The sequence below is a fragment of the Oenanthe melanoleuca genome, chromosome 5 (assembly GCF_029582105.1).
Source record: "Oenanthe melanoleuca isolate GR-GAL-2019-014 chromosome 5, OMel1.0, whole genome shotgun sequence".
Lineage (NCBI taxonomy): Eukaryota > Metazoa > Chordata > Aves > Passeriformes > Muscicapidae > Oenanthe > Oenanthe melanoleuca.
Window position 1 is genome coordinate 16891568 of NC_079339.1, and position 24585 is coordinate 16916152.

Genomic DNA, 24585 nt, shown 5'->3' on the forward strand with positions numbered 1-24585 from the left:
TCCTCTAAAATGCACACACATTAAAGGACAAGTTAAACATGGATTGCCACTGACTTCCTGTTCCCAGCTCTTAATATTTGTGTAAATACAGGTTCTATTTTACTTCCTTAGCAGCAGAGGTCAAAGCTTGTACTTAATGAATTCCTGCTTCACACAATGTATTTGCTTTTCATGCTGTATCTGCAACAAAATCTATCTGATTATTAAATTAACAGAGCTGTGATGTAACTAGAAGCAAATAATTTTATTTTTTCCAAGTCCGGTTTGAACATTAATTACAAACTACACATTTAGCTCAGTTGTGAGGCAATTATGAGTACAGCAATGAAGAAAACTTAGAATGTTTCAAATAACTTACTGAACTGAGTTCTTATTGAACTGAGTTCTTACTAAGATAGAAACATTTGAGCCACAGCTGCTTTCGTGTGTAATGCTTTCCGTTCCTTTTCTGTATAGTATGGAGTCAAAGTGCATGCTGCCCAGGAGAACGGCTGATGTATAACTCAGGATACTCCCTGAATTTCCCTTAGAAAAGGAATACTGATTAGTTGTTAAAGCCTAAAGGCAAAAAAAAAATAAAAAAATCACAAATTATTGTCCGTCAGATAAATGTTCTCCATGTTAATGTAACTCAGAAGAAAAATATAGATTAGGAATTAAAAAAGTAAAATCAAATTGGTTTCAACATTTTCTATTTGGGAAAAAAGGGAGGACTCCAAGTCTGGGTTTAGTTCAGCATAAAGTCTAATCTGTCTCTAGAATTTATATGAGGTCATCATGAATCTTTTTTCTCTCTACTAGAAGCAAATGAAAGTGAGATAATAGGTCTTCCTCTGCAGATTCCTTAATCACTAGAAGATAAGTTTGTTCTTAAGAGAATCTGCACAGAATTTTGTTCATGATTATAGTGTTTGAGAGAAATTTTAGTTAAAAAGGCAAAGGGAGACAGACATTAATAGAGGTGACAGCCTTCCTATGGTTTCTTTCCACAATCCTATTATTCTGTTCTTTCCTGTCAACACTGTAGCCAGAATGACCAGAATTCAGGATTCTTGTAGAACAAAGTGTGCAGCCTAGACCACTCCAGAGATCAGAATGTAAACCAGTTTCAGCCTAGCATCAACTACACGGGATTCAGAAGCAGGAGGAGAGTGTGGGAGCTGAGAGCAGCCAGAGTTTGTCTTCCTAGTGTTCCTGTGCAGGAAGGGGAACAAGGTATCATAGTAGCAGGCCTTGCTTTGTTTTGTGTGGTTTATTTTTTTTTTCCCAAAATGGTTTTACTCCAGAAACATTTCAAATATTTTGTCCGTGTCCTCAGGGCAGTGGATACACTTCAGGGAACTGTGGGAGTGGTGGCTTTGTCAGCCTCTGGTTTTGGCAGGACATAAAGAGTGAACTGCACCAACCCACAGCTACAGTATCTGAGATATTCATCACAGTGAGTGCCAGAGGCATGAAGCCAACACAAGGAGGTCTCAGGGCATTGTCCCCAGCAAATTATAATTAAAAGTTAAGTGCAAATCCATTAAGTCTTTACCACTATTAGAGGCAGGGGTTTTAAATTATTTTCTACATTTTTTTCAAACAGGTAGTTGGGAAAGACTGGACTCTAAAGTCATTTAAGTTCAAAAGTACTTTTGGAACAGTATAAGAGTTCTACTTTTGGTAGAAAAGTACAGTGAAAGAGTGCTGTTAGCTATTTCTTAGTTTGTGTTTACTTTCATCTATACCCATTGTTAAAACAAGAAATTAAATACTCCCTAACACCTGTGGTCACCGTGTGTCTGCATATTGCAACCAAGCATAATTTACAATGTTAAATTAAATTTTACATGTAAATATCTGTAGGCAGCTACCTGAGGACAGCAGGGGTGGTTCCAGCTGAATGGCAGCCCTAACAGTCTGTTCAGTAGCAATTTTTTCTGATTGTGTGTGAGGTATCTGAAATACTTCAAAGATATGAGGAAAATAAGTTTTCTTGATTCTGGTGACCAAAAGGAAAGCAGATAGTGTGGATTTCTACTAAAACCATAAAGTGGATTATTCAGTGTCTCGTAGAAAATAACCCTAGGCTTCTTTTAGGTACTGTTTGGGGAAGGAGTTTAAGTGTACAAAATGCGTGAAGAAAAGCAGCTGGAAAGGCACATAGCATTAAATACCAGGAAGTACTAAAGCTGGGACATAGGCTGAGGATGTGGGATAAGCTGGTCATAATTTTTTTGTGAGTACATCTCAGCCAAAAATTTCTTATTTACCACAATTGGAACGTTCTCAGAATATGTGTCCGTTTTACTGCCAGTTTCTTTGGAAAGCATCTTGGCAGCAGGGACAACCAGCTGGCTGTGTGGTGCCTGCCAGCTACTCACACAACTAGACAGGAGCCCCTGGTGAGTGCCATAAGCTTAGCTCAGGGAAGCTGCACTGTATGTGATCCTCTGCTCCCTGGATACATTACCTGAACGACAAGGATGAGAAACAGGAAGCAAAAATGGGAGCTTGTTTTCTTCTGTTTAGCTCATTAATGCCGATTACGTTGTGCTTTTGGTTTATTTTTAAAAGGTGGAATGGTAGTGGAATTACCTTGTGTTAGGTGAAGCACCACTAACAGAAAATAAGTAGTGTTACCTTGAGGCAGTCTATACCAAAAAAAACCCCTGGACCGTCAAACTTTCCTACGGAAATTTTACAGCTCATTGGATTGTAGATAGAAACCAAGATTTCCCTGCCAATCATAGTGAATGTCTCAGTCATAAAGGATAAAAGATAACCCAGTTGATTTCAAGAGCCTTATTTTATGTAATCCTGATACAGAATTTATGAGACAATAAATATTCTATTCATTATACAAAAATGATTCAGTCATGAATATTTTAAAACAATTAGTTGAAGGCCAGGAATCTAAAATGGTTAAAGTACAGATGATTTTCATAGTATCATATTAAAACAGTTTATCTTATAGTTATTCAAAATTTGAATGAGACAGGAAATCAAATTTCAGAGCCCGAAGACAAAACCCACCAGCTCAGCTGTTGTGTCAGATTGCTATCAAACTGTAGCCTGTATCTTTGCATTCCACTAAGAGCAATGGAAACGTACAGGCACAAGCTTCCAGAGCTGGAAATTGCTTATACACCCACAGGGACTAGGGCTAATTAAATGCCATATTTTGGTCTGACTCTTTCTAAAGATATGTAGCTATTTATCCAAGAAATACGCAAGGCTGCTAAAATAATATACAATGAGTATATTACAGGAAGTAGAATGTTTTTTTAGCAATCTGCATAAAAGCATCAAAATATTCTGTAATTGATATACCTAAAAATTCCTAAAGTAATTAAACTGTAGACAAGATAATCCATTACTTAGTTGAAGAGTTACAACTTTTTCAATTTGCATAATATCTGGCTTACATAAATTCTTTAGACATTTCAAAAATCTTCCAGAAGTGTACATGATGCTGGAAACTAAACTGTATTTCAATACTGAGAAACTGTTACTGGGTACTAAATATGGCCACTGCAATCTCTGCTCTCCTGTGCAACAGCAGTTTCTGACAAATGATGTTGTTACTAAAACAATTTTAATAATTAAATGGGAAAAAACCCCCATCATTCTCTCACTACAGCCGGGCACACCGTTTTTCATAAAGCTTTTCCACATAAAATAGTTATCTGTGTACTATGAACTCAGTCACTTCTCATAGTCCTCAAGCAAATGCTTTTTTCTTGGTCTGGAGTCCTGACTTAAATGCAGTTGTAGATGGATGCTTTTGATTAACTGTGTTCACATCATTGTGGGATGTCTCCATAAAATAATAACTTGTTGAATCATAAGTGTTTAGACTAATTGACTGAAATTCCTTCCAGGAAAGCTGAAGGTAATATCCTCTTCCTGACTTCTCAGAATGAGTTCAGCTAAGAATGTTGCTACAAATACAAGGAACTGAAAACAACAATATTTTGGGTAAATATTTGTAATAAATTTTGTCAATATTTGTCAGCATTTCTTGAGAATTGTTAAAGTTTATATAGTAAAGACATAAAAGATTTCAATATACATACCGGCTACAGAGAAAAGCTTTGAAGCTATGATAGTGGAAGAGGAAAATTAACTATTACCAGTGATCTTAATTCCATGACGCCTCAGTCTGCTACCTTTGATAGTAAAAGTGATGCTCTCAAGTGTCCAGCTCTTCAAATGAGGAAGTCATTAAATGCTCATTGATGTCAGCTGTTTTAATTTATTACGGCTTGACAGAAAGATTATGAGCATATATTACCAAAAAAAAATCCTATTTGACAACAGTGATGAATTTTTTTTGTCTTTTCTGTCAGAGAAAGGCAAATTTCTATCTGACACTCAGTTATCAAGTTTGAGTTGCTGGGGAGTGCTGTAGTCCCTTATCTTCATAAAGAAGATACTTCTTAAAAGTAGAAAAAAATTAAATTTTCATTAATAAGAACTTAAACTGATTTGCCAGAAATAATGTGGTATTTACAGTTGTGAAATCTTAATTACATATTTATCATAGTATCATATTAATTATATGTTTATCACAGCATGGTTAGAGGCTGTTTTGAGGGCTTACTATTTTTTTCACTTTTGATCATGATTTTCAGAAGTGAAAGTGATTTTGTTCATTTACTTTAGGGCTTTTATAAGGCAGACGCAGAAAATTTTCAACAGAAATGTATAAATTTAGGATAGCAATTCTATTTTCAGCAGCCATTTACTTCATGCTGGGGAGCGGAATGGGGAGTAGTAAGGGGAAAAAAACCAACCACGAAAACCAAAAAGTCAGACCTTCATGTCAACTAAAATTTAATGTTCTCATTTTAATTACAACCATGTTGAGCTAGTGCTGAAATTATGTTAAGTCACTGTCTCTCCTGGGCTTCTTCCCACCACTCAGAAGAGGTAACTGAGAATTTCCCTTCCTCTTCACTCCCCTAGCCTGACCTTCCCTTACCTTCCCTTCTCTGACCCTTAATGCACTGCCCTTGGATGCTGGAAGCACATGGAAGCACCAAGGCAAGCACAGTGTTGGCAGCTGTGGGCATGGCTAGTGATCTGGTTGTTGTGGTATTGGTGGGGATGACAGAGGAGGCACCTCTTGTGCAGGCAGATTGCCAAGTAAAAGGCCCCATCTATTCCCACTTTCTTCAGAGGCTCACCCCAGTATGGTGAATACAGGAAAGGAAGAAGAAATTCATATGGAGAGATAACCCGTGCATTTTATGTTTCATAGGGAAATGTTTCTTATATCGAGACTATTTTTTCAACAAGCAATTATTTTGCTAGTGAGAAATGACAGGATCAAACTAGTTCTTGTTTTACTGTCAAATCAGTTATGGCAGCAATGCTTTGAACATATCCAGTGCATTCAACACTTCACCTCTAATGTGGAGAGATTCAGGTGTCACAGAAGTGGAAGTGATCTGTGATGTTGGCAGGAAGGTGGAGATTAACTTGTGAAAGTTTCCAAAGTACCACAGTGCAGTGGTCTGCCCCATTTTGGGTTTGCCGTCTGCCCTTCGCAGTGCTAAGGTGGTGGGCAAAGGCTTGCTTAGCTCCCTTGCATAATCAGGAAATCAGCTGTGCCATGGACAGACCTCTTTACCCAGGCAAAGTTTATCAGTTTGTTTCAAAAGTCGCAAAAGGGTGAGATGAACACAATCACCCAGTAGAGTGAATGGAAGTTAATGAAAAAAGAGTTAATACAAAAATCTGAGATCTGTATCTCTGTTCATTCATCTCTTACCATCTTTTATTCACACAGTCTTTTCAGCAGTTCCAAAACTCCTTCATTTCATTCTTCCACTTTGTGTGCTGGTCCAATATTATTCCTTTCCTTATCAGCTAGTGGTCATAATTTGTGTATTATTTGTCTTTTTGCTCTTGGGTGTAATACCAAATTTGTTCAGTGAAGGCAGGTAAAAGTGTTTGAGCTGTTACAAATAGAAGCCATTATAAAAACCTTGTAAGAATGATAATAAACTGGAAGAGGTTTGCATTTTCTTTTTTCTTCTTTTTCTAAGTGGATTTTAGGTGTGTTGAACTTGATAAAGAGGAGATCCTGTTTGGCTGGTACTCTGCTGTTGCAATTTCTGCAAGCTGTGGGAATGAGGGAGGGCATTGCAATTCTATATATAAAGCATCCAAGCTTGAAGAGGGCAGCCTAGAAAGTGGCAGCACTGGCACTGCCCGCTTGGAACAGAGGGGAGCACTGAGAACACTGCCCAGGCAGGGCGTGCATCATGCTCCCAACACTGGTATTGCTCATCTTCTGCAGTTTCCTGCACTCTGCCGGTAAGTCTGAGGTGCCTGGGCTCCTCTTGGTACATGGCTTGAAGGAAAATTGTAGTATTACATCACATGAGGTTCAGGTTTTGTTCTCCTTTCCCACAACCTGCAGAATTCGGTTTACACATTCTCTTCTCCTTTGCTTCATCTTAAAACATAACAGGTTATTTAATGAATGCATGACTGAAATAAAATTATTTGTTCGCAGCAATTTCAGAAAGTTAGTTACTGATTTGTTGGATGCTTCCCTAAAACTCATTCCCTAGATACAAAGAATATTTTTAATGGACCTTTGTTGTGTTTCTGAGTTGCTTAATGCATTCATCTTCCTGATGTTCATGATCCAGTGTCCTAGAGATGTCATTGCAGATGCATATTGCATATCTTCTGTGTAGAATGATAATCAAAATCATTTTTCTTTGTTATGTGAACTGCAAAAAGCATTAAGTATGAGCTATTTGATGGCATTTGTTTTTTGAAGAATGATGTGGTGGAAGGAATCCTGTCCTGAAAAGCAGGCAAATGGTTCTAATCTAAAAATTGTACATGACTCTTATATATTCCTCCATATATTATTCATACAATCCTTCAGTCTTTCTAAGAAGTCTGTCTTACCTTTTGGTCCAACCCACCTATATAACATATGAATGTGTAATTTCTAAAAAAAGATTTGATAGGTACGTTCACTGGCTATGTAGCTGCTTGGCCACCTTACTCATTATTACTCCTGTGCTGTTATCAGTGGATTTTTTTGAGAATAAGCCTTTTTTGCCATGGTTTGGCATTGTTTAAGTTTTGGTTTTTTTTAATCTCTTCTGTATATTCTCTTTAATTACCAGATATAATTTAAAATGTCAAGAAAATATTTCATGCTGCTAAAAAGCATACCTCAATTGCTTTAGGTTGAACAAAGTTAAATTTATTTCCTCTGTATTGTGTTTACTACATTTAATGAATCAGTTCAGATTGCATGGGGATATTTATTCCTCTTAAATCACTGACTTAAACTGTAGCATGAAAATAATTAAAATATAAGCAACTCAACCCTTTTGTAGACTCTCAGAGCCAATTTCTAACCTCAGCTCTATTGTTATAAATCAGGTGTAACTCCATTCACTGTATTAGCACCATTGTAACCAGTATCAAGTCAAGTACCTGAACATGGGTCCTAACCCCAAGTTTTGCTGCCTGCAAGAGCAAAAGTTTATTCTACTTCCTATTTTCGATAATAGATGTATTGAAATAAATACTTGCAATCAAATAGAAAATTGCTGTAGACACTTACACAGCCACAAGCTTTATAGGTAAATGTGGCAATCACAAATCAAAACTTCTTCTACAAAGGACTAAATTGAATTTAAAGATAAAAACCCTAGAAACAGGATCTAGAAAATTCTTACAGAACAGTTTTGTCCTTTGGGATGTGTCAATATTTCAGGTCCTTGGAATGCCTCACAAGATTGGAGGCTATGATAACAAACAGATTTCATTCTGTCAAGGAAAGATTTAAAATCAGACAAATTTTGGATGTTGATCTGTATGTTCTTAAATTGGACAACATGCAGGGTGCTCATTGTTTTGAACTCTAGATCCCAGCATTGTTTCCTTAGAATGAGCCAGATCAAGGCTGGATATAATTCTCTCCTTCATGGATCTGCATCCAAATTCTGTAGTTCATCTCTAGCTGGAAATGTAAATATTGATTGTAAGGACATATGTTTGATTATTTGATGTGAAGTCTGATGGAAAGTGATAACTTAAGAAAATCAGTAAACATGCATTAGCTTAAGTAAAAAAAAATCTGCAGAGGCTTTAAACTTGATTAGAACTGTTAGTTCTAGCCTTTACTTAATAAGAGGTGCTGATTCATTGATTAAATTGAGGCTTCACCTCATTAGCTATTCAGTAATCAAAACTGCATGGATCCTTGTGAGAGGTTTGGGTACAGTCATACTTTTTCTTAGGAAGCATGTAACTAGGAAGTCACCTTGATTTATACTGTTCACATATCTTTGTTTGCAACAGACAAAGGGAGTTAATGATTTCATACTGAAGAGAAATCATCATGAATATGTGCAACTGATAACTCATATTACAGCTACAGCTCTACCAGTACCCTCACTGTTAATTTTAATTTTAGGCTTCTATAATTTGTTTTAAAGTTCTTGTCCTTTCCAGAACATCTGACATTTCAACATTTCTTTTTGTCTCAAATTAGAAGAGGAAAATGGAACCCTTTACGAAGCAGAGATTTAAAATTATTTCTACAAGTTGGAAGTACAAAGAGTTTATTTCAATGTTTTGTTTTCATTTGTTTATATTATGTGAAATACTTTGATTAAGACATTACAACATAAAATTGTATTTTCCCATAGGGATGTTTCATAGTAACCATAGTGTAGGAACAAAATTATTTATTTCTTCATAGTAAGTCCTGTTCCCTGACTGGCTTGTATTGCTGCCATGAACTAAACAGGCTGACCACACAGAAACTGCACTTCAACAGATACAATTCTCAAGGAAGTTGGCCAGCTGGAATTGGAAGTAAAACCTTCCTTTATCCAAGAGAAGTGAAATGCTGGTTAAATTTCTGCTGAGATAATTCAAAATAAGTGTTTCTCTTGAGATAATTCAAAATAAGTATTTCGTGTCATTTCTCAAAGGAAAACAGAATACTTGCAGTAATAGTAAAATGTCAGTAAGGAAAGTTTCAGTGCTTTAGAAATCTCATTTAATACTAGGACAGCTTTTTAAATTTGAAATTCTGAAATGATTGCAAAATACAATTTCTGCATAGCCATAGCACTTGATACATCTGTACAATCTGCTATTTTGTGTGCTTTTGAATGGTTGATAAAGTTGCCAGGAAGATTTCACTATTCTCTTCAGAGTAATGTGTGAGAAAAAGAATGTAAATGCTGAGAATAATTATTGTACTGTAATTAGAATAATAGTTTGATCTGACAGGATACAGACTGATTGGCAGATAGCAAATGGTTCAGTATTTGTTTTATTAGCTATTTTTTGGGCAAAGAGTTAAAGTGCATTTAATATCCTTAATTTTCAATCTAACTCTTGTACACCTCCATATAATCCAGGATTATTATCATACTCAAATTTAATCCAAATACCAAACCTGAAGTATGTGTTAAATTTGTTTGCCATGCTTAGATTTTTGAGTTTGAAAAGCTAAGAAACAAGCTTTGTAAAAGCTGATTGTCTGCTCTAATCCAAAATATTTGTCTATTAACTATTAGACATTTTGCTTTAGTTCAAGTTCTCTAGATAGATCTGACTTGAAGTAATGTTTTTAGGCATATATTCAATTCCTGCAAATCTAATATCCTTGGAAGGCAGCTGTTACACACTCCTATATCCCATTCATGTAGTGTTTGAAGTTTAGGATTAAACCTAAATGATTGGAAAACTGTAAAACCAACAATAATACATTATTGAACAAATGCGTGTATCAAAATCTAGGCGTTCAAAAAAGGCAGCAGCAACTCTAGGCAATGAACAGTGTTAGCTTGAAAGCCACAAACTGACTGTTCCTTTCTGTGGTGTACTTACTGTGATGCAGTTCACTAGGAACTTAGAAGGAGCATGCTGGATTTTGGAAAAGCCTGCTGAGTTGCAGGCCAACCTTGAAGGTTTTCTAAAACACTGGCAAAATTCCAAACAATTATTGGCCAGTGCTGACCAATCCAAGGCAGCATGAATAGAATCTATAATGATTTTGTGATGAGTGTGTCAGACAGTTTGGGAGTGGCTGAGATAAATGTCATTTTAAGCTATTAGAACATTTAGGATGAGAACACTTCTGTCACTGAACTTACATGTTTGATTTATTTCCCTTATTCCTAAACATGCATTGTATACAATTCTACCAGTGTGGTATTTTAGCTCTTAAAAACTTAGTTTATCCAGATAACATCTTTTTTCAGCAAGTACTATTTCATAGAAGAATTGAGGTATAAACTGATGGGAATGTTGATGTCTGGATCTGAGATCCAAAGTAAAAGGATGTTTTGTTCCAAATTTTGTTCCAAAATTCCCTCTTGTGCTTTAACCTAGCCTTACATAGAAAGCAGAGCCTCACCTGTTTTCCTGTAGCTCTTGAGGTAGCACATGGCAAATATTACCTTACCTTCAGCTGCACAGCATGGAATTGGTTGAGATTCTGCTACAGCTGGTGAGCTCCCTGGAGGCTTCTATTCACTGCAGTATCCAAGGAAGCAACAGCACCCTGCAGAGCTGTAGTGTATATATAGATCTGTATGTGGATTTGACCTGGTTTAGTTGATGAAAGAAACCTTCTGCCACATTTTCTATGTTGCAAAAGATCCTAAACATGTAATAGAGAATTACATGGGTTCTACATGATGCTTGCTCCTGCTGTCTAAGACATACCAGACTTGAGAAAATTTAAAAATGAGTAGTAAATTTCTGAAGCACCTCATGTCTTTATTGCTGCATTTTGTTTTGGATTTTATTACTCAGCTATTGACTCTGAGAGCTCACTCCAGCAGTGCTGGAGGAAAATGCTGGGTGAAAGAGCCTTTGGGTATGTGTGAGAACATGGAGCAGTTGTGTTCATGCAGCAAGTCTTTGACGTGGAAAAGGAACCACTCTGCACTCAGCATTTGCTAAACATGCCTTGGCTTCTCCTAACCAAACCAGGCTTTGTGAAGAGGTGCATGGAAGGGAGCAGGTTACAGCTTGCATCATTCTGCCTTAACATGAGCAGCAAAAGCAACAAATACACCTGGGGATTTCCTGCTCTTCAGCTCCAGATCCCACAGTTCTTGTGCAGAACACACGGGACAATATTTTCCCCATATTTTCACACTTTTGGCTATTCCCTCCTCTACTTCTACCCAGATGGTGAAACAAGAACTCAAAAACGTGAGGAAAGATTTATCCCACGTTTTTTGGTATAGGATTTTAGTATGAAGTATAGGAGCTCTCATATTGCTTAGGATTTCTGGCAGATTTTGATAACATTTGACTGGTACAGAAAAATTTTCTATTACTTAATTATGTAATTAAGAATTATGTGATTTTTCCATGAAAATTTCCATTCGGATTTTTTGATAGAGGACAATTCATATGTGCTGACCCTGCTTTGACTTGCACCATGTGCTGACCCTGCTTTTAATGCGGCGTGCTTAAAAATAATAAATAAATAAACAAATATTCAACTTCCTTTTGCTCAGAGGATAACTTCATTGTGTTGTCTTTTTCCTTTCACAGCTTTTGAAGGAAATTATTGGTCCTCCATTTTTTACCAAAACCAGAAAGAATCTCTGCAAAGAAGTAAGTGTCTGACCTGGTTTTTAATGTTTGCATTCAAGTGTGAGTGATAAATCTATTCAGCATCAAGTCCATATTGCAGAAGGCACTGTACAAACCACATAATAAAAAAGAAGTCTTTGCCTCAAGGAGCATATATTTTGAAGCATTAAATTTTAGAAATTCCGAATGAAGACTTTGCAAAAAGATGGTAAAATGCGTTGTCTCAACTGGTCAGTTTTAAACTAAATTAAAAGTGCTTTAGTGTGCCTTGCTGAGGTTTTGATGCCTAAGGATAGGAACTGTGAGCGGTTTAATAGCCTTCCACATTTGGAAATATGCTGTTGGGGTAATATGTGTGGTATGTTTGATTTTCATTCCTACATGTTACTGCCTAATACTATCTAAAAATTTAGAGTATGGATTATTTTGATACTGCAAAATCCAGGAAATGATATAAAGCTCATTCTCCATATAGATTAGGTCTGTGAAAATTATTTTAAAGATTTCAGGTTAAAACAAACTTATATGCAAATGGGCAATGAGAGTGTGGAATACTTCTTCCTTACCTTTCTAGCCAGCAGCCAGAGGGGGGTCAGAGTAAAACAGATCTCTGCTTCAGCTATGCCAGCTGCTGCCACACTTCTGGTAGTTCACCAGCAGTTTTCCTTAACTCTAAAGAATGGCTTGTGTGCATCCTGCACATCTGTATGCTAAATTAACTTCAGCCACTTACTGTAAATTTGTGCTAGTCCTTCTGAGTCTGACAAATACAAATAGTAAGGTACTACTATCTTATTTGCATGAAACAATGTGCAGTGCCAAAACAAAAAACAAAACCAGAAAAAGGCATTTTATAGCTTTAAAATATTTAAAATATTAGCTATCAGAAGTATTGTTAGAAAGGCAGATATCCTTAAAATGTTAACTCAAAATATAATGGTAAATTTTGACTGGTAGTTATTGTGGAATTTTCTGCTACCAAGAAATTTTGGTTCTGTTCAAAATGATGGTGGACAAGGACTTGGAAGCCAGAGCACAAGGAAGGGGTAAGCAGAAAAATCTCAATAGCCTCACAAAATTCCCTGAACTGAAAATAATTGGAGATGAAGAGAATATCTGTGGAAGTATGTATGCTTGATCTGATGGGAGTCTTCCCTTGGGCAGGCTGTTAATGGTCACTGCTGGAAATAAAATACAGAGCTACATCAACCCTTGGGCAGAACACTTTTTCACATGTCCTTTTCTGAAGAAATATGAGGCACTGACTTCTAAATTTGAAGTTCATTTGGTTTTCCATGTCCATGGCAAGAATGAATAAATGTCATCATGCTAACATGATATATTTTACAGGACATGATGTTCCTCTGCTAGGGAATACAGAAGGCTGTAGGCTTTCTGAAAACACAAAAATTTCACAGGATCCTTTTTAAAATAATACGGATATCAGTTCTAATAATCTGGCTTCTTTTCTAGCTTATCCTATTTACAGACAATCCTCTTAGTAATTAATAATTTTAATGTTTTACGCTAAAATATCATGCTGTACTTCGCATACCATTAGAAAGCAATTCTCTGTACTTCAAAACTTGTTACATATCAGCAGATATGAATGAAATTCTTCATCCAGTTTGGGGAAAATGTGGAGGTGTAGAACAAAAAGAATTATATAAAATGAAAATTTATTATAATAAGCATTTTTTAGGCAGAAGAAACTGAGAGTGGCTTGAATTAGGAGAATTTTCATTCAGCGTAAGCATGGAAAAGCTTCTTGAAGTTCATCCTTAAAGTAAAAATAGTTGAAAGACTTTTGATCAGACAAAAAATTCCCAAATATTCAGGACATCATCTCTGTCTGCTGTCTGTTCTTACAAGCAAAAAATAAAGCATGGATATAGTCTAATTAAAAGAAAATGCTTAGATACTATTTAATAAAAGCTGAACTCAAAAGACAAACACATAATCTGGATTTAAACTTCCTTGAGTTACTGACATTCCTATTTGTTATTTTTCTTTGATAAGATTGGAACAAAAACAAATACAGTGACCGTGCTCCTGTATTTATTGAAAGGGACACCTCTTGCACTCTGACCATTGTGCAGCCCTGGGTAACCATTCCTTGGCACACTCCAGGGATTGTGGTCAATATCACTCAGGCGCATTATATTATACTAGCTGGATTTGGGCACGAAGGATCAATGATAACAATCAGCCAATTCCTATTTTCCAGTCAGACCTTCAGGACAGAACAGAAGTGTGGAAGAGGAGTACTTTTTGCCAACAGGTAACCACTCTTTGGAAACAGTATTTTCTACTTGACCTGGATAAAACCAGGAGCATTCTGTAGTCATTTGATCTCTCCTTTAGAGTAAATAAGATGTTTTGGCTTTAAAACAATAAATGTAAATTGCATGTCGACTTTGATAAACTTACGTGATACTTTGTAACTCTAAGATATATTCTAAGATATCTGAGCTTCATATGATACCATAAGCAAAAATAATTTAAAAATGAAAGTAACAATCTAAGTCTGGAAATACAGAACTGAGGACATGATTTTAGGCACTTCAATAAAATTATCAGCTTCAGAGGGGCTGTTCAAATGCTGTAAGTAGGTGCAGAACTATCTAACAGCAAGTGCTGGAGTTGTATCTCTTTTCTTTTGATCCATTTCCACATCTGAAAATCTGTCTATTCAGATGAACAGTCCAGACTACTTCTTAAAAATGAAAACTGATTAAAACATTCCATATACTTATAAAACTGGCTGGAACTGTGTCACACAAACACAGAGCCAAAATAATGTGGAATTGCAAGTTGAAGGCTGTCTTTGGATATCTGGTGATTTGACAGTGCAGTTAATCGTGATACAGTAATGCCATAGCTTGGTAAATGCTGTGCCTGAGATGTTAAAGTAGCAAGCTGTAACCTTTGCAAACAGATCTAGCAGGCTGAAATAAGAAGACAAATCTTTATATTTCCATAGGAGTTGGAAGGGTTTTTACCAAGATAGGAATTTAGGGAATTCTCCTCTGCTTACAGTAAATGAGAATATATTGCTCTCACTCCTAATATTGTTTCACTTCCTGACTTGAGATAAAATTTTGAGATTACAAAAGAAAAAAAAATCAAACAAATAGCGGGCTAGAATGTTGTTTACAGAATTAATCTGAGTAGAAACATAATAGCTTGTCCTAGTATTTTTACTTGAAATGCTAATCAGAAGGAGCAAATATGCTAAATCCATGTTCCTTTCTCTTTTATAGTTTTGAGCAAGGACTCCTGTTCTACCTGGGGAGGAGGGCATTTTTCAACCTTTGATAAGTACCAGTATGACTTCACTGGGACTTGCAACTACATTTTTGCAACTGTGTGTGATGAGACCAGCCCAGACTTCAACATTCAGTTCCGTCGTGGGCTGGACAAAAAAATTTCAAGGATCATTATTGAGCTTGGACCTTCTGTTGTCATTGTTGAGAAAGGCAGCATTTCTGTCGGGAGTGTTGGGTAAGATTCTGCCATGAATGGTATGTGAAGTCTTTAGAGAAGGCAGGGAATTATATAGCAGTGCACTAAAGACTACTTTGTGTCAAAAATGAATTAACAAATTACTAAAGTTAACACACCTAACTGGACTCTACTCCTATTGCTTACCATCAAGCAGTCACTCTCTACAATATTCTCTTTATGGGTTTCTCTGATCTCGTCAGGTTTTGGTCATAATTCTTATATTAAAATGCCATAAAATCTCCTTGGGATAATCACCGTTAGTTCCACCACACCAACTTCATGGTTACAAGTTCTTGAAACATATAACTATGCTCTAATAAAGCTAAACCAAGTGAAGATGCCAAGTCCTGTGCAAACATTATCAGTAGTAGAATCACTGTGCAACCTATTTTCTGGTGATACTTCTAAGAAACTGGTGACGTGGATTTTCAATCAGCAGAAACTTTCACGTGTTTTAAAATGTCACAGTTAAAAAGGAAAAAAATCTGTTTCATGTTGCTGCAAGTACTCAGACTCATCCAAAATAAATAACTAACACCTTTGTTACCTGCTATGAGACTGGTTTCTCTTCTCACCTTATTTCAGTGTCATTCAGTTGCCTTACACCAGCAATGGAATCCAGATAGCACCTTATGGACGCAACATCCGCCTGGTAGCCAAGCTGATGGAGATGGAACTGGTGGTCATGTGGAACAATGATGACTACCTCATGGTTAGTAAAAGGTTCTCATAGAGCAGAGAAGAAAATTCTCTCTGATTTACTGGAATGGCAAGAACTCTGAACTTAATGGGTGCTTCTGCATGCATTTACTATTTGGGTACTTATTCTCTTCTTGTTTTATCCATTCCTCTTGATATAAACAACTTTACATGTTACTTTTGCGTAAGGGATGTTGTTTAAAGTTGTGTAGAACTTAATATTGTATACCATAGATTAATCTTTTTTGTTTGGCTTCCCTGGGGCATCTTTTGGTTTTAATCATCAAGCACTTCTACCAGGTTCTTTCTTCTTTCCTCTTTCTCAATCTTTTCAGGTTTTCCCTTCAAAATCCCCAATACATTTTCTCAGTGTGACCTGTGATATTACTGCCACAAAAAACACATTGAATTAGAAATTGATTAAGTTTGCTAAAACAAGGAGATGTAGTAAATTGTCTGGGAGATTTATCAGCATAATTATCACATATATAAGAGAAAATGCTACTGTGATGGGTTAATCTGACTCTACAAAGAATATGGTTCTATTTCTCTGATCTAAGATTTTCATAATAGTAGCCAGTAGTAATACTGCCATTTTAGTCTCCAGAAAAATAGAGAACTGAATAACCTTCTTCAGAAAATAGATTTTCATCCTGTAACCCTAAGTTTCTTAAGAGAAGAAACCTGAAATTCATGCTCTGTCAACAAAGGTATTATGAGGGCTTCAGCATTATTTTCTTTTTTTCCTGGCTCCTTAGAATATTACTCCTCCTCAATTCCCTGTGTCTTCAGTCTTACCCTTTTTATTAAATACTAATTTTACAAAGTCACTATTTGCCTCTTGGGAAGAGACATCAGTGCATTCCTCCAAAAAGGTCCCTGAAATTAATAAGAAGAATCACTTTTAATTGGGTGCTTGAACTGAATTTGAGAAAGGTATTGCTGTATACATAATTTTAGTTAGAGTGATCCTTTTTTTTTTCTATTTTATTTTAGGTTTTGGCTGAAAAAAAATACATGGGGAAAACATGTGGAATGTGTGGGAACTATGATGGTTATGAACTGAATGAATTTGTGCGTGAAGGTAAGAGACAAGGACATTTCAGACAGAAGGAGAAGGAGTTTAAGTGAGTCAAGGTGAAAACTGAATACTGTGATAGCATTGCTGTGTTTCAGAATTGAGTAAAGCAGTCCCATGGGACACCGACATACCTCATATGATTATGCTACACTCTGTTATCTGCTGTGAGCATAATGTAATGAGTTCCTCACACAAGTGATAAGGACTCTTATCTTTTAGAAACAGGTGGTAAGGATCACGCTCCTAGCTTCCACAAGAGGCAGTTGTTATCATTGGGAAGATGACTAGTAGGACATTTAACAGTCAAAGAGTAAAATCTGAGTTTCACTACATCACAGCAACAAGTAAACAAATCAATGCAGTCGTTTTCCTGACAAATATAACCCTTCAATTTCCAGGTAAATTGTTGGATACATATAAATTTGCTGCGATGCAAAAAATGGATGATCCATCAGAGATCTGCCTGTCTGAGGAGATACCAATTTCCACCATTCCTCACAAAAAATATGTAAGAAAGATCATTTTGGCTTCTCTGCAGCATGACTCTTGGGGGCGGGGGGTGGGGGTGGGGGGGCAAGATAGATAGAAATCAACAACAGAGAGGCAATGGTTTTATAAAAATTACTTCCATGAAAACTTCCATGAAACTTCCAACATCTGTATAGTATGATATGAGAAAGACAAGGAGTTCTTTGCATTAAAATACATTTGAATAACAGCCCACAGCTGTTTTTAAGGCAGGATTTAAATCACTCTTAAAAATCAACCAGCATTTAGCTCACAGCTTTCTGGAATTCCATGCAGGTCATCAGAGGAAATTAATGGAAACCAGTAAAACTTTAAGAACTTTTTATCTGGCAGCTAGAGACTTGACAGTATAAGCTCTACAGATTTGAAGATATTCAGAATGCCTAAACATATTGCCAGATAACAGCACTGATAACAGGGTCAACCACTGTCAATTATCACTTTACAGTTCTAAATGCAAAGAAAATTAGTGTGCCTGAGAGCCTTTGAGACCTTACACTGCAGCAGGCAGTATGATAGGCAGCACAAACATGCAGGCAACAGAAATGCACAAAGAATGTGCTCAAAGAGGAATTAATTTTTTAACCTTAGAATCTGGGATGTTTCTCGTGGAACTGAATTGCCATGAGAAAACACATTTCCTGTGTGTAATGTTCTCAGCCATTTTTTAGGGAGGACTGATGGTACAGAAAGTGACTTAATTTTCAAAATAATGAGAAGTAGAATTATTTAAATATATTAAGTTCTTTCTATTGTACAATGGATTTATATTCCCTTCCATCTGTGAATTTCTCAATCATTTTAAGTCAAATATGCATTATTAAACTCTAGGGGAAAAAGCAAACAAGCCAACAAGAAAAATAATAAGTAGCAGTGTTATTCCATTGTGGTTTCATATGAAGGAAGCACCACCAGGAACAATTTCCTTTCTCTTTTTATCTAGGCCATGATCTGCTCTCAGCTACTTAATTTGGTGTCCCCAACCTGCAGTGTGCCCAAGGATAGGTTTGTCATTCGTTGCCAACTCGATATGCAGGACTGCAGTGAGCCAGGACAAAACAATTGCACTTGCTCTACACTGTCAGAGTATTCCAGGCAATGCGCTATGTCACACCAAATGGTGTTCAACTGGAGAACTGAAAACTTTTGCTGTGAGTTCAAATGGTTTATTCATGAGAGACTTTGCTTAAGTTTTCTGTGTCTTAAATAGAGGGATAATGGTAAATGACTGGAATATTATAAAAAAGTCTCCACTGTCTTTAATCAAACAAATTATTTTCTACAGAGAGCAGTGGTCTTTGATAAAACTGTAAGAAGGAGAGCAGGGAAACCTCAAAGAGGAACGAAGCTCCAGACATAGCTCATATGTCTAGATCAGTGACAATAAAACAGATGAACATCCACCAAGTGAAAACTGTTTAACTTCTCAAACTTTCTATAGGAGGCTGCTTGCTCTAAGCACAGCTTTCTTATTACTGTACTTGGAAAATTAGCCAGTGAAGAGAGAGCACTTTTAAATAGTCTCTGAAGTCTTTGAACCTTTTTGCTAATAATTGCCATAGCTCCTTTTATTCGAAGATGATTTTTAGTAGTCCTTTTTCAGATGATTAACCTTATTTACAATGACTGATTGGAAGTAAAACCTTGAAATACTACGGAAAATCTGATTTGTGGTGCTTTGTTAGACTGCGGTATGACCTGTTTGCCATTCTCCAAGCTTCTGAAAAATTATTTCCAATTTTTGGGCAAGAAAAATGAAAAAAGCCAGACTGAATATATATGATGGTAACAAAGAATACTCAGATGATGAAATGAGTTTTGAGGCAGAATAAAAGAATGTTAGTGTCAGAAATCAGAAGGTCTTTTCCTTGCTAGGTGGTAGATGAAATATTCTTCTATGTTTACGCTTCAAAAATCTTAACACTCCCACTGTTTGTTGCAGCTGTGGGAAAGTGTTCAGCGAACCAAATCTATGAGGAATGTGGTTCTCCATGTATTAAAACCTGTTCCAACCCAGAGTACAGCTGTTCCAGTCACTGTACCTATGGCTGCTTTTGTCCAGAAGGTATCATTTCATCACATTCTTAATGGATCACACAAATGTTTTTTGCAGTCCAGTCAAGTGGAATGGACTGCTTAATAATGAACTAGCTCTGCATTTCAGGCATTGTGCTGCTAGAACTGCTCTTTCTCAGATAACATAATGTAACTGGAGTCTTGAGTAATCGTGGTCCTTAAAGATGCTTGGTCACTCATTGCAAGAACAGACCTGTGAATACATTTTCCTCACAAGACCATGGTTTGTGATGGGATAATGATATGCCATCTGCAGAAAGTTCTTTACTAAAATGTACATTGATCAGGCACCAGGAAGAGGTGGCATACCTCATAGGATTTCTGCAATATTAAGGGAATTTTGTAAATTCCCTTTAAAATAATCCAAGATTAACTCATTGCAGAAAATGTGATTATTTCTATCATTTGTATTTCAAAATAGGACAGTTAACTGCACTTTCATATGACAAAGTAGTTAAAAGCTGTTGTCACTTGTTCATGTTCAGTTTCATTTTAATTAGGAGAAAATTTCCTGGTGTTACACCTCTGAGTATGAGCACTGGCTGTGCAAGAACAGCATTCTGAGGTTAATTTCAGAAAGCATTCAAGCAATAATAACTATAGTGCTAAGTGAGGATGGGGGAAAATGTTTTGTTTATCTTCTTTGGCAGGAACTGTTCTTGATGATATCTCAAAGAATCGGACATGTGTTCACATTAGCCAATGTCCATGTACGTTGAATGGGAAAACATATGCGCCTGGTGAGACAATGAAAGCAGCTTGTAGGACCTGGTGAGTAGCAACAGGTACTTCCATGAGAGAATGAAAAATACCTTCACCAGACAACTGCAAAATTTTGCCTAACCTTTCAAAGGCCAGTACCTTTCACAATTCAGGAAAGTTTACTGACAATTCATACAAGAGTTCAGCCACTTTGAATTAAGATGAGCAACTTCAACTGATATATGTACACAAGGAAAATCAAAGCATAGAAAACATAAGGAGAAAAGTGATAAAAACAACATATTTCATTACTAGGAAGTAGCTGAGTTTTCAGAGCATGAAGAAAAGAATAACCTTGCACAGAATTTCTTGTTTTCTGCAGCGAATGTGTGATGGGTCAGTGGAACTGCAAAGACTTGCCCTGTCCTGGAAGGTGTTCACTGGAAGGAGGGTCCTTTGTTACCACGTTTGATTCAAGGCCATATCGATTCCATGGGGTTTGCACTTATGTTCTTATGAAGGTAATTTCCTGCAGTCTAGAAACACAGAATATAAAATGGATGTATTTTAGTCTGTCTTTGGTTTCCTATTGGAACACAAACTGAGGACTTCATAAGACTCACATTTATTCTACAAATCATTATTATACTGACTATGGCTTCTCTTTTAACTTCTCTTTTCTGTTTCCCTCCAGAGTTCCAGCCTGCCACACAATGGAACCCTAATGGCTGTTTATGAAAAGACTGGTTATTCTCATTCTGAGACATCACTTAGTGCTATAATTTACCAATCTACAAAGGTAGGCATTCTCTCCACAGGCTCCATCCAACATTTCATCACTACATTGGCAAAATAAGTGCTCAAAGTCATTGCTAGTAGCTTGAACTTAAAAAATTATGGAGGATAAATACTGAAGATATGTTTCTGCTCATGTATATACAGTAAAGATCTCAGTTGCTACATCAACTCAGGAAAGTATTTTCAAAGTGAAAATTAAGAGCAGCATGTTATAATGTGAGAAGATGCTTGAATAATTTTTTTTCTTTTACATAGATCATTGACAGTATAATTGTTTAACTTATCATATAAATATCGTCTGTAAAAATAGTTACTTTTGGTTCCATGTCCTCTTCTTATAGGACAAAATTGTGATTTCTCAAAATGATCTCCTTACTGATGATGCTGAACTTAAGCGGCTGCCTTACAGATCAGGTAAAAAAAAAAAGGAAATCTAAGTTATATCCAACTTAAATTAAATGTCTGTTTTTACACAACCCAGCATCTTTCACAATCTTTCAATTGCTAATACCAGGGGTTTTAGAGGAAGGTTAAAGTCTTTCCTGCTGCATCTGTTCCTCTGTGGAGGGTTGTGTGTGGGAGTTGTAGACAGAGTGCTAGAACATTTATATATGTGTTAAAATCATTACCTTGCAGTATCACCAACATCTCTATTTTTAAACGTTCTTGTTCCTTCAGGAGACATCACTGTTTTCAGGCAGTCCTCCATGTACGTTCAGATGCATGCAAACTTTGGGCTGGAACTTGCAGTTCAAACAGCACCTGTGTTCCAAGCCTATGTGAAAGTTGGATCACAGTTCAAAGGCAGAACACTAGGTAAGTAAACAAGTCCTCTTGCAAAGGAGAAAATGTAGAGAGTATAGTTTTGAAAACTTAGTATTCAGCTTTTAGGAAATTTAGGAAGTTTTCTTCTCCAGATTCAAAGTAAAAAAAAAAAGCACTGGAAATTGATTTTTTGCTAGTAACTTTAAAATTAATCAAAGAAATTAGAGGTGTCACATTTTTCATACGTAATACAATGCTGTTCTGTATTTTGTGTGTGTCTTTTTCAATATGTACTTTACTACACAATGAAGGAGCAACAAATAAGCCTGTGTGGTCTCTGCATTTGGAGCACACAGTTCTTGGAAGGTAGTACCTGACCACTGTAAACACAATGAGCCTCAGAATTTGAAAGTTTCTCAGCAGGTAATCACTAGAGATATTTGTTGCACAGCAACATTAGCCACACATATTTTGCTTTCTGATTATGGAGAATTACAGAGAGGCCTTGGCTTTTACAAAAGCCTAAACACATATTCTTTGTCATTTTGTGTTTAATTTACAAAAGGAAACAAGCAACTTCAAAAGTGTTTCATGGCCTTTCTCTTTTGCATTATTTACAACCACTTTTTTATAAAAAAAGGACAAAAACTTCTCTTTGATTTTGTTATTGATTAGAACCTGGCACTCTTAACTTGAGGAGGCAGAGGCTCAGTGACTGAATGTGTACATTATCAAGATTCTCTGGCTACTTGACCAAGTATTCATTGACACACTAGGGTTTTTGAATTAATTTTCTCACTGTTATAGAATGAAACATAGGCCATTGTGCACATATTCTTTAATTTCCACTGCCCCTTGCATTTCTGATGTTGTCAGGTTTGTGTGGCAATTACAATGGAGACACCACAGATGACTTCATGACTAGCATGGATATCACTGAAGGGACAGCCTCCCTATTTGTAGATTCCTGGAGGGCAGGAAATTGCCATCCTGCCTTAGAGAGAGAGACTGACCCTTGCTCTTTGAGCCAACTGAACAGTAAGTAGATGGTGCTGTGGTAACTGATCTCTGTTGGCTTTGTCCAACACTTCCATAAGCCCATACCAGGCAAATGAAAGAGCTGGACAGAAACAGAGACTGAGAGGGTTAAACATCTCAAATTCTGTCACCAACAAGCCATTTATCCTTTCTAGAATACATATCAAGTGAAAGCTCATCAGATCCCATTCTAGGGGTCTGGGATTGAGATAATGAACAAGAGGGATTTGATCTGTCTAGTAAAACTGCAGTGTCCACAGTTGTCTCAGGCTTGCTCAACAGTACTGAGACTGAAATCCAGGTATTGTCTTCCCAAGTCTCTATTGCTACTGGTCATAAAAAATAAATGCTGAAAAAGAAAAAAAAAAAAAAAAAAAACCAGAACTCTACTGAGCTGCTTGAACAAGAATAGTCTTAAAGCTATCTAAGAAGTCCTATTGTTCAGTGCATCATTGCCAAAAGATCACCTAAAATACAAATATTTTTTAAAATTCCCTTTTCAGTTTTTCCCTCTAACTTTCCCTTTTCAATGTTTATTGTTTACTTTCATTAGAAATATCTGCTGAGACTCATTGCTCCATTCTGACCAAGAAGGGTACAGTGTTTGAGAAATGCCATGCTGTGGTGAACCCTATTCCCTTCTACAAGGTAGGAAGTTATAATGGATGTTTTACAGAGGGAGTACAAATATAAACAAGATTGGACTCATGTACAGTGTCCCACACACTGAATCAGCAATGCAGAGAAGCTTAGGAACAGGTGTGATTTTGAAAATTATGTCTCTACCAAACTGAAAGTCTGTTTGGTCACAGGCACCAGTCCCATCTCTGTGAATCAGAAAATATTTTTGCTCATGCTGTAGTTGTTCATGACAACAGCTTTAACTGTGCAAAGCATTGATTTTACCATGTGCATAATTGAGCTCAATATATATGCCAATCTACACAAAACATTTTGATTATTAAAAATGAGAAGCAGCAAAGGAATTTTTTAGGATACAGGGTACAAAGTATTTTTTATTTACATCAGCAATGCAGTTACTCAGATATTTTCCATGAGTTTTAGTTTTGCAATAATATGTATCTTGTGTGACTTAGTTCTGTAATTCAGCATAGAATCATATTGGTGGGGAAGGATTTTTTAGGTTATTGAGTCCAACCATAAATATGCCAACAATATTAAGTCCACCACTACCCCACACCCCTTAATGTCACATCCACACGTCTTTCAAATACCTCCAGGGTTTAGCAATTCCAAACATCTGGTCCCCAGTAACAAACTACTCTCCATGTGTTGGGTTTCAGAGATGTGTCTACCAAGCCTGTAATTATGAAGAGACCTTTCCTTATATATGTTCTGCTCTGGGATCGTATGCACGAGCATGCAGTTCCATGGGTTTAATCCTTGAGAACTGGAGGAGCAGTATGGACAATTGCAGTAAGTACCTGAACCAGCTCTTAGAGGTCTGCTACCAGATAAGTAATGAGGAAATAGTGATCAGAAAGAAGAGCTGAAAGTGGATGACAAATATCCAACTCTTGGATACCCTTCTAGTGTCTGTCTGAACATAGTTGTTATTTCAAGACTATATGAAAAAGATTATTCACATGCTTAAAGCGAGCACATGGGTGCTTCCAGGACTTGGTAATTAAGGTACAGAATAGACAGAAAAATAAAGCCATTCTGTAAAATGAGAAATAACCAGGAAAAACTGACTACATATTTTATTTTATTATTTTGCAACTCAGACACAGGCACAGGTTTCACTGTTACTCAAAAATACATTGATATTT

General features: G+C 36.5%; 1 protein-coding gene across 1 annotated transcript in view; it reads left to right on the plus strand.

Moving 5' to 3' along the window:
• Positions 1 to 6257: 6257 nt before the first annotated feature.
• Positions 6258 to 24585, plus strand: part of MUC6 (mucin 6, oligomeric mucus/gel-forming) — a 44299-nt gene continuing 25971 nt past the window's right edge. The window contains exons 1-16 of the mRNA XM_056492091.1: positions 6258 to 6309; positions 11557 to 11619; positions 14862 to 15102; positions 15691 to 15817; positions 16801 to 16888; positions 17284 to 17393; positions 18357 to 18564; positions 19356 to 19478; positions 20140 to 20260; positions 20574 to 20712; positions 20886 to 20990; positions 21331 to 21403; positions 21668 to 21805; positions 22631 to 22792; positions 23346 to 23440; positions 24097 to 24229. Of these exons, the coding sequence (XP_056348066.1) occupies positions 6258 to 6309; positions 11557 to 11619; positions 14862 to 15102; positions 15691 to 15817; positions 16801 to 16888; positions 17284 to 17393; positions 18357 to 18564; positions 19356 to 19478; positions 20140 to 20260; positions 20574 to 20712; positions 20886 to 20990; positions 21331 to 21403; positions 21668 to 21805; positions 22631 to 22792; positions 23346 to 23440; positions 24097 to 24229 (1978 nt within the window). The remainder of the gene's footprint in view (positions 6310 to 11556; positions 11620 to 14861; positions 15103 to 15690; positions 15818 to 16800; positions 16889 to 17283; positions 17394 to 18356; positions 18565 to 19355; positions 19479 to 20139; positions 20261 to 20573; positions 20713 to 20885; positions 20991 to 21330; positions 21404 to 21667; positions 21806 to 22630; positions 22793 to 23345; positions 23441 to 24096; positions 24230 to 24585) is intronic.